The sequence below is a fragment of the Lolium rigidum genome, chromosome 3 (genome assembly GCF_022539505.1).
Source record: "Lolium rigidum isolate FL_2022 chromosome 3, APGP_CSIRO_Lrig_0.1, whole genome shotgun sequence".
In the NCBI taxonomy this organism is placed as follows: domain Eukaryota; kingdom Viridiplantae; phylum Streptophyta; class Magnoliopsida; order Poales; family Poaceae; genus Lolium; species Lolium rigidum.
This window is the reverse complement of record NC_061510.1, coordinates 51,882,987-51,899,682: the sequence shown is the minus strand read 5'-3', so window position 1 is coordinate 51,899,682 and position 16,696 is coordinate 51,882,987. Positions and strand designations below refer to the sequence as shown.

General features: G+C 43.2%; 1 protein-coding gene across 1 annotated transcript; it reads right to left on the bottom strand.

Moving 5' to 3' along the window:
* Window positions 1-3,586: 3,586 nt before the first annotated feature.
* On the bottom strand, window positions 3,587-7,407 carry LOC124701601 (3-ketoacyl-CoA synthase 10-like). Its single transcript, XM_047233693.1, has 2 exons — window positions 6,883-7,407; window positions 3,587-5,088 (listed from the first exon to the last, which is right to left on the bottom strand). Exons 1-2 carry the CDS (start codon window positions 7,294-7,296, stop codon window positions 3,871-3,873), a joined length of 1,632 nt encoding a protein of 543 aa, XP_047089649.1. The 5' UTR covers window positions 7,297-7,407; the 3' UTR covers window positions 3,587-3,870.
* Between the last annotated feature and the right edge of the window lie 9,289 nt (window positions 7,408-16,696).

Below are 16,696 nucleotides of genomic sequence, written 5' to 3'. Positions count from 1 at the left end.
AAAAGAGTTGAAGCTAAACCTATTGTGGTGTGCTTGAAGACTCCAAAGCTGACAAGGCTAAAGACAGTAGTTGTCTTTTTATAGCTCATGATTAAATAGGAACAATTGTAGTATTAATGAGGGGTTAAATCTTCAAGACTAGACGCGAAAATTAATGTGTGTTCAATCATACTTAAATCTCTTCCACAATAATCTATCGGAAATCTCATGCGAAATTAGTCTGCTTCAGAAACTTCAAACCATATCTTGAACATGTGGTTGAAGCAACCACAATTTGAGTCTACCCCCTCACATGGTTAAAAGCTGATTCTGATGAGTTACAACTTCATGGTTGTGATTGAAGCTCTGGTTGATGCTGATGTGCGCAACACCGGTTGAGGAAGTTAAAGATTGTTGACATGTCCGTACAATAAAATATCTTGTGGTGCCGGTTTGTTGTGTGTATCCTATAAATATCGCTTGGGCCCCCCCCCCCCCCCCTCCCCCTTACTCTCTCTCAATTGTCCATGCAACAAATTTCTTAAGAGTTGGAGTTTGTGTTTGGTGAACACTAAACAAGAGGAATTTTTTGCCGACAAGATTTAGTTGCTACTCTTGTAGAAATGGCATGGCATGTCGAGCATCCAAGGTTTGGACTTGTCCCGAGGCAAGTTTTTGAAGGTTTAAAGATCACCTCAACATCTTCTATTAGTGAGTGGGTCAAGCGGGTGAAGATTGTGCTCGCAGAGAATAAGGCTAAGTCATCAGTGGTTGATCCTTGTTGACTTGGGTGCATGCGTGCATATCCTCTCCTAACGGAACTTTGATAAATCTTGATATATATGTTATATTGTATGCTTAAATCAGATTGTTAAATTTGTACGTTATAACTTATATGTTATGTATATGGTATTCGGTATAGTTTGATCTATATGTTAATGTGTATAGCATGATCAGTTTTGTTGTTGCGTATAGCTTTTGATCTATATTTTGCTATACATTTCTAGTTTTCCTTTTTTTTCACATAGTTAACCCTAGCTCTCATCTTATAATATGGATTGTATTTTGGTGATACTGCATAAGATTTTTGATTGGCTGGTTAGAGCCAATAGAGTCTAGATATCATAATCAGTAAGACCGAGATCATTTTTACTTAACCAGTTTAAGTCTAACCTCATGTATCTGGTATGTTTATATTCTAACTCAAAGATTTGTGTGTGCAGTATTTAATGATTGTGGTGACATATTGAGGTTGTCGGTTGCAAGAAGCTCGAACCATGGCGTGCGCCTCGACTCGTCTCTATTGCGATATTTTGGTTCACTGCATAAAACATTTTTTTTACCTATGAGTGTCTTATGCAACGTTGCCAAAATATCACGCAAGTGCCGACAAAACCACGAAGACTCTCAACAAAGGTTGAGTATTTGCAACAGAACCTTCTAATGCATGGAGACAATGACGTAGCCAAGAACTATTTCGACATAACTTTCATTCTAGCAATTGAATCTATGTCGAACTACATGTATACACTTGGTGTATGATGTATAATCAAATAGAAATGAGTTTTGCTAATGCATTTACAAACAATGTTGAATTTTGGTCTAATGGGTACAAATGAGTAATGCTTGTTGCATACATAATATGTTTGTGATGCTTGCAAAAAGTATACGGCTAGAGGAAACAAATGTGTGCCATTCCATATAAATACATGCATCTGCCCAAAAATAATCGTATGTGATCTTACAACTGACTTACTGCTGACTGTAAGAAAACGTTTGTGATGGCCCTACACATCACAAACAATTACGAAATAATACCGTTTGCGAAAATTGACCCCATGCACACAGTTTATTTAACTGTGTGCGTTGTAGAGGAGCATCACCCATCCTTGCATAGTGATGGTAAGGTTTATCGTGTGTACGGGCCATTTCCGCCGTGTGTGAAGGCTTGTTCTATACTAGTGTTATATCTCGATCTTTCACTTACATGTACGACATAGAGGTTGTGATTAACGACGATGAGATTGATGGCATCATTTCGGATGCTCTCCGTAATGGAAATTGATAATAAGAAGAGAAATAAGAGGGTCTCGACAATAGGTCATTTATACATTCCTCAAACATGATGTCGGCCATGAAATGCTCATGAGGTATTATTTCATCGAGCTTTGCACCTACCCTGCTCATCCCTTTGTATACATTATCGAACGCAGAGATATCTCTTTTATGCGCATTGTCTGAACTTGTGAGGACATCGGCTGATTTTTCACTTGTTGGAGGAATGTTACCGACCTCATTTGATTTAGTGAACATCAAAATATATATTTAGCGATGCGAGTTGTCTTATATGGTGTTTCAAGGGATTACATTGACAAGTATCTTCGTATTATAGAATTATACTATGCTTGCATGCATGCGGAGGTTTGCAAAGATTATGATCAAAGTCTTTGGTCTTGCGTGCCTCTAAGCTCCCAAGGAGAAGGACACATAGAGGCTGATGTCGCGGAATGAAGCAAGAGGATGGTCGGCATGCTTGGTATTATTGAATGCATGCATTATTGGTGGAAGAACTGCCTTGCGGCATGCCACGGCTAGTACAACTTGTCACCGTCATGATCCAACTATTGTTCTTTAAGCAGTGTCGTTCAAGGACTTGTGAATTTGGCATTGTTTCTTTCGTTTGTAGGGTTATTTTAATCATATCAATGTTTTGTAAATATCTCATCTGTTTGCTAGCTTGTAATTTAGATTAGTGTGATATTATGTGATGTTAAAAAATTATAAGTTTGATTTGTATTCCATTAAATTAGAATTCTTTTATCAAGATCTCTAAGCTATCCTTTCTTAATCTTTATACAATTGTCGTTATCATCGACAAACAACTCATAGTCATCTTCTCTCTCTAATAAAGAAGGCTTAGAGAATCTCCATCGGAAGGAGAACAACGACTCGCAATCCCTCAAAACTATCAAAGTTCCAAAAACTGATGAAAATGGTGCTTCTGCCCAAGTTGAAAACGGCTCCCAATCCCCAAAAGAAAATGGGAGGGAGAAAAAAATACCCACTTGCCTTCCATTGTATAGGGACTTTGGGAGTGGGCTCCCAAATCTAGTCATCATGCGAGGGAGCAACCATCTGCCCACGATGAACCTTCTGCATCCTCCTCGCGAACCGTCATCACCCTCCCGTTGTCCTTCGGCCAAATCCGATCGTGTTCGGCTTCTATGTTCGAATGTAGATGATCAAAGTGGTAGAGTTATCTATGTTTAGGGTTATCGAGCTATGTCGTATGATCTATGCTTAAATGTATCTATGTTTTATGTGCAGAATGACGTATGTTTGCAAGTTATGCTTAAATGTATCCAAGGGATTTCTATGTTTTATGTGCAGAATGACCTATGTTTGAATGTGCTAGCCCAAACTAGTATTTATAGTTTCATAGAACTAAATTTATTCATAGATTCACAGGGACTGCCCATCCGCTGTTCGGCGTCCGTGAAATCCCAAAATCTTCTCTCTCGGTGCCCAAAAACAATTTTTTTCTATGAGTTTGTTTTTCTCCTTTCGATGGGATGCTCTTATGAAGGTCTTACACAGTAGCTCGAAGTAAACAAATGGCACGTAGATAATTAAGTTCACATATAAGTTACAGAGAGCGCGCACATACAGTTGCGCATTATGGTACGTAGTCTATGATTAAACTCCTTAGATAAGTAACCGCTACAAGAGCAACACAAATCAAACAAAGTTCAAACCTTAACCAGTGGCACTGCACGCACTTGCGTGCAAATTGATATCGTTTCATTAGCCTGCACTTACCCAGAGACGGCCGGATGCGACGACGTACGTGTTTTTGTCTCGCTTGATTGATAGCACGCCTGCTCCGGTCGATCAGGCGTCCATGCGCGCCGGGTACTGGTCGACGCAGTCCAGCCACGGGCTCCTGGACGGGCGGCGCACGCGGCGGACGGCGCGCCACACGGCGCTGTTGCACTTGAACCCGGAGCCGAAGGCGAGCTGCCAGACGCGGTCACCGCGGCGGACGCGTCCCTTGGCCTCCAGGTACGCCAGCTCGTACCAGATGCTGCTGCTGGACGTGTTGCCGAAGCGGTGCAGCGCAGCGCGGGAGGCCTCCAGGTCGGTGTCGCGGAGGCCCAGGTTGCTCTGCAGGTGCTCCAGCACGTCGCGGCTCGCCGCGTGCATGCAGAAGTGCTCGAACGCGCGCTTGAAGTCCGGGATGTAGGGCGCGGCCGCCGAGGTGCCCCCTTCGGCTGTCGGCGGCGGCGGCGTGGATGTCTTGGACGGGTACAGGTGGCGGAACAGCACGCCGGCGAAGAACAGGAGCTGCTCGGAGAAGGGGAGCACGAGCGGGCCGAGGGTGGTGATGTTGGTCTTGAGCGCGTGGCCCCCGACCTCCACCAGGTCGCGGCTGATGGAGAGCCCCTTGATCCGCTGCTCGTCCTCCTCCTGGTACACGGACCGGAAGCTGCGGTCGTCGGCGCCCTTGTGCGTGCGCACCACGTGCTCCAGCTGGTACTTGGCGCGGCGGAAGTCCCGGCGCCGGTTGGACAGCAGCACGGCGGCGCACCCGGCGCGGAAGAAGGCGTTCGGGATGAGCATGGACCGGCGCTTCCCGGCGTACCAGGTGAAAGACACAGCCTCGGTGCTCACGACGACGGCGAGCCCGGCGCCGCTGGCCTGCAGCATGTCGCGCGCCAGGTCGATGGAGATGACCCCCGCGCTGCAGCCCATGCCGCCGAGGTTGTAGCTGAGGATGTTGCCGCGCATCTTGTAGTGGTTGACGATCATGGCGGAGAGGGACGGCGTCGGGTTGAAGAGGCTGCAGTTGACGACGAGCACGCCGACGTCCTTGGGGCGGACGTGACACTTCTCGAAGAGCTCGTCGAGCGCAGCGAACATGGCGGCGGAGGCCTCGGCGCGGCCTTCCTTCATGGTGGCGCAGTTGGCGTCGGGCTGGAAGACGCAGCGCGGCATGTAGGACTCGTCCCCGATGCCGGACTTGGCCAGCAGCCGCGCCTGGAACGCCAGGCTCTCCTCGTCGAACTTGCCCGACTTGCGCGCAAGATCAATGAACTCCGCCTTGGAGACCTGCAATCACACCACACAGTTTTTGGATTCAGGAAATGAGAGAGAACCGACTCTGCTATAGCTCAATTATTTACTCAAAAACAAGTTACGAGATGTTGAATGTCGTTCATTTTAATCTCATTTGATTTTCCCTGGATTGGATCACATCATGGAATCACACCGATGATCGGTTACGCCTCGCCGTCATCCGTGTCCAGCTGACCCCAGATCACAAGGTAAAAATGACGCTCACTCATTTGTGCAATAGATAAATATATGTGCAACACTAGTACGATTTGCAAACAAAAACTTGATTTTTTGAGAAATAAAAAAAACTTTTCTTTTGAGGGTCATTGATTGTGCGTGTGCCGGATCTGCCAACCGTCTTTGATGACCAGCCGACGTATCCCAGCCGAAAACTCCACCAGCTCGATCCATGATCAATCGTCATAACTTCTGGGCCGCCCACTCATTCACATGGGCTGACCGGGCCCACGGGCCATAATTGGCCTGCTAATTAATTCCCAAGCTATAGCAGTAGGAGGTAATTTATCAACATGTGAGGGGTGTGTTCGGAAAGTCTATCCACTGGTATGGAGATGGAATACCCAATAACAAACGTTGACTCGCACTCCTTCATGGAGTATTTGCGAAATTAACAGTCTCTGACTGGTGGCAGTTGGCACCAATGGGTGACTATTAATGGAAGAACTGGGGCAGGTATGACATATGTATATTGCGATTACTTTGTATTTTGTTTGCTCTACCATATGTGTCAATTTTATGTTTAAGCTACTCTCTTCTGGTAGCACAGTACAATAGGTTGAAGTAGTTGCCTAACAGAAAAAGGTGAAAGACATGTATATTCAACCTATTTTTTCGTTATCTTGTCGGCCAAACATGCATGAGTTACTCTGCTGCGAAAAAACATGAAAAAAAATGTCTCTAACTCTACCAGGAAATATTGAATTGACATGCACTGCACCAGTACAGTATCTAAATCAGATGGATAAAGTAAACTGAAATCACAATGGGGTATATATGCAATGCAATATCCTTTCTTCAAATCTTTGCCATTTTTTTGTGAGATCTTGTTTATGATTCACACTTTCATAGGCTACCCGAGGTACTTGAATCCTCACAAGAAAAAAAAATCACCCGAGGCACTAGACTAGTCGTACATATTTTTTGGCCACATAGGTGTTACTCTACTTTTTTTTACCTATACCATTTTACTACTCTATATGCTTGATTATCACAGCTGCATAGCGCGTCGAATTCTTCTAAGTACTCAATCATCTTAGGTGAAGACCAAATATTTCTATAATAAGAAAAGGCTAACTAATTAAATCCTGTAGTATAGCTTTCCAGGACATTAGTTTTTCATACTTTTTATGCTCTTTCAGAAGATGGCTATATCAGTACGCGAAGGTACTCCAGAAGATATATGTCTCACGCCAAGTTCGTGTGTGTGCCAAACGTACGTGGCTTGGCAATCATGCCAACCTCAAGATAATGGAACAAATTAAAAAAAACTGAGAATAAGTATCTTACTTCTAACATTAATTTGTCTGATCTACCTGTCCTTGAAAATTTTGTGTGATCTAACTATGTTACATGCAAAATGCGATCTACGATTTTAATCCTCACAAATATATCCTACTAAAACATTTCGTCCGGCATTAACATGTACAGTAACGAGTAAAGAAAAAATCATGTGTGCATATACGATCTTCATGCAAAGATATACAGTAATCTCTATGTAAACATGTACTTGAGCATTCGTATCATGAGAGAGAAGATGAGTTAATTTACCTTGAGTTCGTCCGCGGGCTTGTATGTTGCGAAGTCGATGAGGTAGATGGGCCTGGGCCTGGACATGATGTAGACGGAGATGGTGAAGGCGAGGACGGCGAGGAAGGCGAGCACGGTGGCGAGGTCGTAGGTGGCCTCGTCCCAGACCTTGCGCCACAGCTCGTCGCGGCTGAGGCTGCCGACCTCGGCGCCGCAGACGAGCACGATGACCGGGATGGTGGCCAGGTACACGCCGTGGCTGAGGAGGTAGTGGTACCCCAGCTTGACGTACTTGAGGTTCACCGACTGCAAGAAGTCCGGCAGCCGGCGCCGCACACGCACCGAGAACGTCGGCGAGCCGGCGTCCGGGCCCGACGGCTCCACGCCGCGGTTGACGATCTCCGTCGACAGCAGCGCCTGCTCCTCCCGCGCCATGGCTGAAGTGAGATCGGTGGTGGCGAGCAAGCTGTGGCAGTGTGATGAGGTGAGAGGGGAGCGGAAGTGTTCAGATATAGAGGAGGTGGTGCTGGGGTTGGGGAGGAGATGGTGGGTGGGCGGGTTGTTGGGTGGCAGTTAATGCCATTGAGGGAGCAAAGCTAGTAGGAAGGAGTGAGCCAGAGTGGGGGGAGAAGTGTGCAGCTCCTAGCTTGGGCATGGTGTTCACATTCATTCATTCATGCATGGACACACATGCATCTCTTGCTCTGAAGCTGACATGTTGTCCCGGGGCACGGAGCACAACATGTGCGAGACCAATGCTTGCAGAGAGGAAAATGTGCAAGGTAATTGCTTTCTTGTGCGTGTCACGCCTCAGTTCCGTGCGTTCCGCGTTTGGATTATGTGACACTAAAAGTTTGTTACTTAATTTCATCTACTCCCTTCGTTTCAGTTTACTAGTAATTTTACGCGTATCACTAGATTCTTAATTTGACCAACTTAACATAGGATATATATTACAAAAAATATACCATTAGAAACTTTAGATTTTATACTTTCTAATAGTATAATTTTTCTATTATATAATTTATATTATATAGATTAAATTGATGATCTATGTACACGTGCATGCCTAGTAAACTGAGATAGAGAGAGTACTATTTGTTATGTTGAAAGAACATAAACTAATACATGTGATTTACTGCCTTAGTACACTGGAAGGTGCATTTTGCATTTGGGGTCTGTAACACTAAAAGTTTCTTTTCTTCTGCTCCGTCCGATCCCTAATAGTTGTCGCGGATTTAGCTCAAATTTAAGCAAATTTGAACTAAAGCCACAAGAAGTATTATGTATTTTGTTTGTTTGAAAGTAGCTTATCACGTCTACCACGCCATCACAAGAAGTATTATGGATCGGATGGAATATGTGTTTTGTTGAAAGAACATGTACTTTACTACTTTACTACATTGGAGTAGCATTGTTGTTGAAGGTGAGCTGATTTTTATGTCTAAGAAGTGTACTCCTAGGCTCCTAGCAAGATGAAGTGAATTGGATCTGGCATTTGTGCAGCAGGCCGGCTAGCTAAGCTAGCTGGACCTTATTGATTGCATGATGGCAGAATGAAGATGCTCATCAGATTTCATTTCATGGACGGCCTCTTTATTAGGTAGCTACAGTAGCACCATGCATCACCACTGTCAGCGAATCCAGTTAAACAGGGCCGTTCCTGCCACTGCCAACACATGCATCTTCATTAGTCACCGTACGCGAAAATAGTTAGGAGATCTCAATGCCGATCAGATTTCGGAAACTCAGATAGTCCGTTTTGGTTCGTTTTAGTGAGTAGTGACCCGTGAACCGGCCGGAGCAATGGCGGAGGCAGAAAATAACTGGAGGGTGGGCACACCTTCACAAAAAGAAGAATTTCCTCTCCCCAATTATGATAAACACTTTTGCCAAATGAGTAATATATGTAACCAATATTTCTCAAATTAGTGATAGAAATTATTTTTCTCAAATTTTGGGGTGGGCCACGGCCCACCAGGCCCACCATGTGCGTCCACCCCTCGCCGGAGGCCCATGTCCGTTTGCGGGTGGCAGCGCACCCAAAGACGCCTCACAATGGTCTGTGGCACAAGAATTCTAGGCCGTTTTTCAATTTTTTTAAACACAAAGCTAATATTGTGAAATAAACAAATAGAAAGTCATAGTTAAAAGAATATCATAATAATAGCATCTTAGTTCATGAAACAAATACAAAGTTATAGGGCATAGTTTGTTACAATCATTAGAAATAGAAATGAATAGCAGTAGTAACTACTGGTTTCCAACATGATTGCACATATGTTGGAACAAAATATTCAAGAGGCGGCTGTGAGTGCACGATCTCGCATTTCACGGTGCACATAAAGAAAATCTGCCAACTCTGCCGGTGACCACGGCTCATGCGCAACCAAATCACCTAAAAAGTTTCCATCCTTGGTCATACACATTATCATCGCGCTCCTCCTCAACTATCATGTTGTGCATGATCACACAAGCAGTCATGACCTCCCACATTGTCTCCTTGCTCCATCTCCTAGCATGGCACCAAACAATAGCCCAACGAGATTGGTGCACACCAAATGCCGCTCCACATCCTTCCTAGCATCTTCTTGCTATTTAACAAACCTACTTTCGTTCTCGTCTTTAGGATCGCAGATTGTCTTCACAAATATGGACCAAAGAAGATATACAATCGGCTAAAGAACACCCTTTGTCATAGTGGTGGCCATTGATATCATAGTTGACAATTGGAACATCAACCTTCACAAGTCGAGAGAACTCCGGAGATCACTAAAGCAAACCAATGTCATTGCGAGAGCCTGCCATGCCAAAAAAGAGCATCAAATCTAGAGATCTTGAGATGCAACCGCCTAAAGTATGACGGTGCACCCTTTCCCATGGCCATGTCATTGCCCTTACCACGCAAATGGATAATTCTTCCATTCTCAGTGCATGCAATCTACGCTTCCAAGCATATCCAGAAATCCTATTGAATGATGGATTGACTCCTCGAAATAGGCTTTCGACCCGTTTTATAAATAAAGCAACGATCACTGGTGGATTAACTAAGAGCCATATAATGTCGGCAGCATTGGGTTGCTTCAAGTATTCATCTGCAAACACATGAACAACTGCTTTGCAGACCTGTACATTGACTCAAAACAAGTGGACTCGCTCATGCGAATGTACTCGTCCACTAGATTACCGGTAACTTCATACACAAGCATCATCGCAGCCGAAAACATCTAACGAAAGAGGTGCATTGAACAAGGGATCAGTCTAATGAGAGTAGTCCCGCCTGAGTTGATCATGACTGGCCTCTCGCTTGCGGTCCTTCGCTGTGGCACGTCCCTTGGTCGAGCCCCTATACATTTGTACTTGGTTTTCTTCGTGCTCATGGACAAGAAGATCCACGGCCGCCATGATCTCCCTATCATAATCAGACTCGTCTGATGATGTGTCAATGGCATTGTTGTAGAAAAACTCGCCTAAACTATCCGCCATGAAATATAGTAGAATACACAACACTATGAGCAATGTTTTTCACATGTACGCACTAAAAATAGTGGACTGTGAGGCCTGTGAATTACCTTCTCGGCCGGTGAGGTCTTTCGTCGGGACATAGGCCTATACGGCTCTATTGCCGCATGATGACCCACAAGTATAGGGGGTGTATCGTAATATCTTCGATAAGTAAGAATGTCGATCCCAACGAGGAGCAGAAGGTGTTGACAAGCAGTTTCGATGAAGGATTCACTGTAAATGCTCACAGACAAGTATTCAGGGGGGTTTGATATAGCAGATGAAATAAGTACAAGTAAGTAAAGTGCGAGAGAAATAATTGCAGCGAGTGGCCCAATCCTTTTTAGCACAAAGGACAAGCCGGTTTGTTTACTTATAATGACCAAACGTTCTTGAGGACACACGGGATTTTAGTCTAGTGCTTTCGCTACATACAGATACAGCTGATTAATCTTCATTGTTTTGATAAGTGTTGCGTGGGTGAACCTATGCTAATGTACCGCCCTTCCTAGGACTAATACATACTTGTGATTATACCCCTTGCAAGCATCCGCAACTACAAGAAAGTAATTAAGATAAATCTAACCACAGACTCTTAAACTCGAGATCCTCGCGATCCCTCCCGCATCGATATACCAACGGGGGCTCGGGTTTCGTCACTCCGGCAACCCCGCAATTGGCAAACGAGTACAAGATGCATTCCCCTAGGCCCATAAATGGTGAAGTGTCGTGTAGTCGACGTTCACACGACACCACTAGAAGAATAACACCACAACTTAAATATCATAACATTGAATATTACTCAACCATAGTTCACTACTAACATTTAGACTTCACCCATGTCCTCAAGAACTAAACGAACTACTCACGAGACATCATATGGAACATGATCGGAGGTGATATGATGATGAATAACAATCTGAACATAAACCTTGGTTCAATGGTTTCACTCAATAGCATCAATAACAAGTAGAAATCAATACCCGGAGAGTTTCCCCTATCAAACAATCAAGATCAAACCCAAATTGCTACAGCGGTGACGATGTCCAGCGGTGGAGATGGCGGTGATGATGGTGGAGATGATGATGATGGTGATGGAGATGATGTCCAGCTCGATGGCGGTGACGATGGCGTCGATTTCCCCTCCGGGAGGGAATTTCCCCGGCGGATTCCTCGCCCGCCGGAGAGCTCTTTTCTCTCGGTGTTCTCCGCCCCGCGAGGCGGCCGTAACCCTTCGTGAGGATTCCTCTCGTGGCTTAGGTCTTCGGGACGAAGGGTTTCGCGAAGAAAAGGAGGCGAAAGGGGCTGTGGGGGCCCCACACCACATGGTGGCGCGGCCGGGCCATGGGCCGCACCGCCCTATGGTGTGGGCCCACCTTGGGTCCAGCTGGCTCCCCTTCCGGCTTCCTTCGTCATCCGGAAAAATAGGATTTTTGGTGAAATTTCCTTCCACAGTTGATCTTCCGAAATATTGCATCCTGACGGTGCTTTTTCCAGCAGTAATCCCGGCTCCGGTGCGCGATCTCCAAATAATCATGAAACATGCAAAATAGATGAAATAACATAAGTATTGTGTCCCAATATGAAATATATCAATGAATAACAGCAAATTATGATATAAAATAGTGATGCAAATTGGACGTATCAACTCCCCCTAAGCTTAGACTTCGCTTGTCCCCAAGCGAAACTGAACTCGGTAAACAGGACCACATGTTTATGGAGTGAAGAGTCGATAAACAAAATACGGACAAGAAGCATCATATTCATTCACACAAGACATTATAATAAACAACTTCCTCATATAACTCAACTTGAAACAAGTATAAGGTAATCACAAATAAAGGTGCATAAGAAATCATAATTGGTGATGGCAAACTTTGTTCTTGGTCAGAGAACAGTTAACAGATTATACTTTATCTATTGAGCAACGCTCTCATATTAAAGCTTATGGTAAACTTGCATACTCAATCATATTAATCATTGATGACTTTCAAAGCTATATTCATTCAGGTAAAACTTGTACTAAACAAGAAAGAGTAAAGACATGATGAAGCAAATCACAATATAATAGTTTGATCACAACAACTCGAATTCTTGCTTGAGATGGAGGGAAATAGGTTTACTGACTCAACATAAAGTAAAAGACAGGCCCTTCGCAGAGGGAAGCAGGGATTAAATCATGTGCTAGAGCTTTTTCAGTTTTGAAATCATATAAAGAGAATAAAAGTAAAGTTTTGAGAGGTGTTTGTCGTTGTCAACGACTCGGTAGCGGGTACTCTAACCCCCTTGCCAAACGGACCTCCAAAGAGCGGCTCCCATGAAGGACGTTATCTCTACCCAGCAAGGTAGATCATCCCTCTTCTCTTTTGTTTACACATGTACTTTAGTTTATTTAAGGATGAAACTCCCCCCAACCTTTGCTTACACAAGCCATGACTAACCGAATCCTCGGGTGCCTTCCAACAATCTCATACCATGGAGGAGTGTCTATTGCAAAATTAAGTTGCTTACTGATGAATCAGGGCAAAACATGTGAAGAGAATTATTAATGAAAGTTGATTAATTGGGGCTGGGAACCCCGTTGCCGCCTCTTATTGCAAAATTATAGGATAAGTGGATGAAGCCACTAGTCCATTAGTGGAGGCTGCCTAACAAGACTGAAAGATAAAACACCACATACTTCCTCATGAGCTATAAAACATTGACACAAATAAAGAGTAATAAGTTTTGAATTGTTTAAAGGTAGCACATGAAGTATTTACTTGGAATGGCAGAAAATACCATGCAAGTAGGGTAGATATGGTGGACACAAATGGCATAGGTTTGGGTTCGAGTTTGGATGCACGAGAAGTATTCCCTCTCAGCACAGGTCTTTGGCTAGCAAGGTTAAATAGCAAGCATAGGAGTTGAGGGAAACAAACTAATATACATGTGATAGAAACAATCATGCATCTTACTTGTAAGCACAAACAGTTTTAACTTTAGAATACTAAGCTAAGGACTCGATAAGAAAGATAATAACATCTTCTACATGTATTTCCTCTATTCTTCTTGAACTCAAAGTGTTGTTACTATTGACCATTGCTAAGTTTGCCAAAACCAAATAGATTTACTTAATGCTCCCAAAGTGGTACCAATACTAAAATCAAGATCAATCATATAGTAGAAATTGCAAACTAAAATAAGGTGTGCAATATGTAAATGATAAGACTTCTCATTAATATTCCATAACGATAACTCACACCAAGGGATACATAGACAAACTAAAGGAGAGATACTTCCACACCGCAACCCATCTTATACGATAACTTCCCTACTCATGATATGACACTACTTGATAGTAAAAAGTAAAAGGTAGTGATGATGTGATACCGCGGCACTCCCCAAGCTTGGAACAAACCAAGGGGATGCCAATACCGATGATGGATTACTCCTTTGGCGATGGTGGTGATGAATCCCTCATGCGCTTCTTACGGATCTCCTTCGACTTCAGCTTCTCGGCTTGGCAAATCTGCACTAAGTCTCGAAGAGATTCATTGTTATCCGAAGTCGGCGATGGCGAACCCGTGACGGGCATCAAGTAATATCCCGAGCATTCTACGGAGTCGGTAATTCTCCTCCCCGAGTATCTCCACTTCTCTTCTTAGAGTCCAGTATTGACCACAAAACTCATCGGTAGTCCGTAGAGCTTCTTCCAAAGCACATGGAAAGAGTCGAGGCCAAGAGCAGGGGGTAAGGGTCCCCGCAAGTTATGAGAGAAAGAACGTCGAGTATCAACGGATCCCACCAAGACTTGCTTACTCCCAACAGCTTGTTGCTCTTGTTTTGACGACATCCTTTTCACTTCTTCCTTCGAAAGCCCTTTGCCCTTGTTGTCGGAGGCCATGGTGCTCCTAGATTGAAAATAGATCCCGGCGTAAACGTGCTCAAAACAAAACACGTCGAGAAAACGATATACGGACCTCCAGGGGTCCGGGGGATTATATAATAAAAAATTTCAGAACAAACGGAAAGTACCAGGTCGAACCAGAGTCGGAAAGGGGCGACGAGGCGGTGCCACCATAGGGCGGCGCGGGCCCAAGCCAGCCCGCGCCGGCCTATGGTGGCACGCCCTCGTGCGTCCTTTCCACTCCGTTTCGATCTCGTAATTTTTCATATTTTCCAGAAACAGCAAAAATATTGTTCGGAAAGTAAATTGCGAACTTTTCATTACCGAGCATCGTTACCTATTCAAAGTCGAGTTACGCGATCGTCAATTTGTCCTTTGATGAAAGCCTCCGGTGTTTCCACTTGAATTATATCAACATCAACATTATAAGAATCACCTGAGATATAATGCTTGAGTCTTTGTCCATTCACCACTTGCGTAGCATTGCCTTGGAGAGAGCTAATTTTAATTTCTCCTGAACGATACACCTCCTCAACAACATATGGTCCTTCCCATTTCGAGAGTAATTTCCCTGTAAAGAATCCGAGACGAGACCGATACAATAGGACTTTATCCCCAATATTAAACTCTCTTTTGATGATCCTTCTATCATGCCATTTTTTAACTTTTTCTTTAAAGAGTTTAGCATTTTCATAAGCTTCACTTCTCCATTCATCTAGAGAACTTAATTGTAGCAACCTCTTATTACCAGCAAGTTTAGGATCTTTATTTAATTCTCTAACAGCCCAATAAGCTTTGTGTTCTAGTTCTAAAGGTAAATGACAAGCTTTTCCGTAAACCATTTTATAGGGTGACATTCCCATGAGATTTTTATAAGCAGTTCTATAAGCCCAAAGTGCTTCTTTCAATTTACTAGCCCAATTCTTTCTAGATTTATTAACGGTCTTTCCCAAAATAGATTTAATCTCTCTATTTGATAATTCTACTTGACCACTAGTTTGAGGGTGATAAGCGGAAGCAATTCTATGATTAATACCATACCTAGCAAGAGTTTTTCTAAAACCTCCATGAATAAAATGAGAACCTCCATCAGTCATAATATATCTAGGTACTCCAAATCTAGGAAAAATAATATCTAAAAGCATTTTTAAAGAGGTCTCACCATCAAGCACTTTTTGTAGGTATGGCTTCCACCCATTTAGTAACATAATCAACGAAGCAACAAGTATATGAGTGTTACCTTCCGAAGAGGGAAAAGGTCCCATGAAGTCAAATCCCCAACAATCGAACGGTTCAATAACAAGAGTATAATTCATAGGCATTTCATTGCGTCTGGAGATATTACCAACCCTTTGACATTCATCACAAGATAGAATAAACTTCCTTGCATCTTTGAAGAGAGTTTGCCAATAAAAACCTGATTGTAGAACTTTTTGCGCGGTTCTATCTCCGGCGTGATGTCCTCCATAAGCACTACCATGACATTTACCCAATATCTCTTGTTGTTCATATTCGGGAACACACCTTCGCAGAATACCATCCACTCCTTCTTTATATAAGTGTGGGTCATCCCGAAATAATGCCTCAAGTCATAAAAGAATTTCCTCCTCTCGCTGAGCTGAAAAGGTTGGAGGCAAGTACTTGGAAACAATAAAGTTAGCATAATCAGCATACCAAGGACTCGTCTCGCGATCTCACCTTTATTACAGCCAATTGTTCATTTGGAAAACTATCATTAACGAGAACGTGATCATAAGCAATATTTTCCAATCTAGACAAATTATCGACAACAGGATTATCAGCACCTTTCCTATCTACAATATGTAAATCAAATTCTTGCAAAAGAAGTACCCATCTAATAAGCCTCGGCTTAGCATCTTTCTTTGTCATAAGGTATCTAATTGCAACGATGATCAGCATGAATCGTAACTTTTGAATCAACAATATAAGATCTAAATTTATCACAAGCAAAGACTACAGCTAACAATTCTTTTTCAGTAGTAGCATAATTTCTTTGAGGAGCATCAAGAGTTTTACTAGCATAATGAATAACATTTAATTTTTTATCTACTCGCTGTCCAAGAACAACGCCTACAGCAAAATTACTAGCATCACACATAATTTCAAAAGGTAAATTCCAATCAGGAGGTTCAACTATAGGAGCAGTTGTTAAGGCTTTCTTTAGAGTTTCAAAAGCTTCCTTACAATCATCATCAAAAACAAAAGGTACATCTTTTTGAAGAAGATTAGTAAGAGGCTTTGAAATCTTGGAGAAATCTTTAATAAATCTCCTATAAAACCCAAGCATGACCAAGAACACTACGAATACCTTTAACATCCCTCGGATAGGGCATCTTCTCAATGGCTTCAACTTTAGCTCTATCAACTTCAATACCTCTCTCAGAAATTTTATGTCCCAATACAATTCCTTCATTAACCATA

What these genes read in the sequence shown, in the direction of transcription:
- LOC124701601 (XM_047233693.1), bottom strand. Translation starts at nt 7,296, where the DNA reads ATGGCGCGGGAGGAGCAGGCGCTGCTGTCGACGGAGATCGTCAACCGC. An exon ending in AGCCCGCGGACGAACTCAAG is followed by an intron (nt 5,089 to 6,882) that starts GTAAATTAACTC and finishes GTGTGATTGCAG; the next exon opens with GTCTCCAAGGCGGAGTTCAT.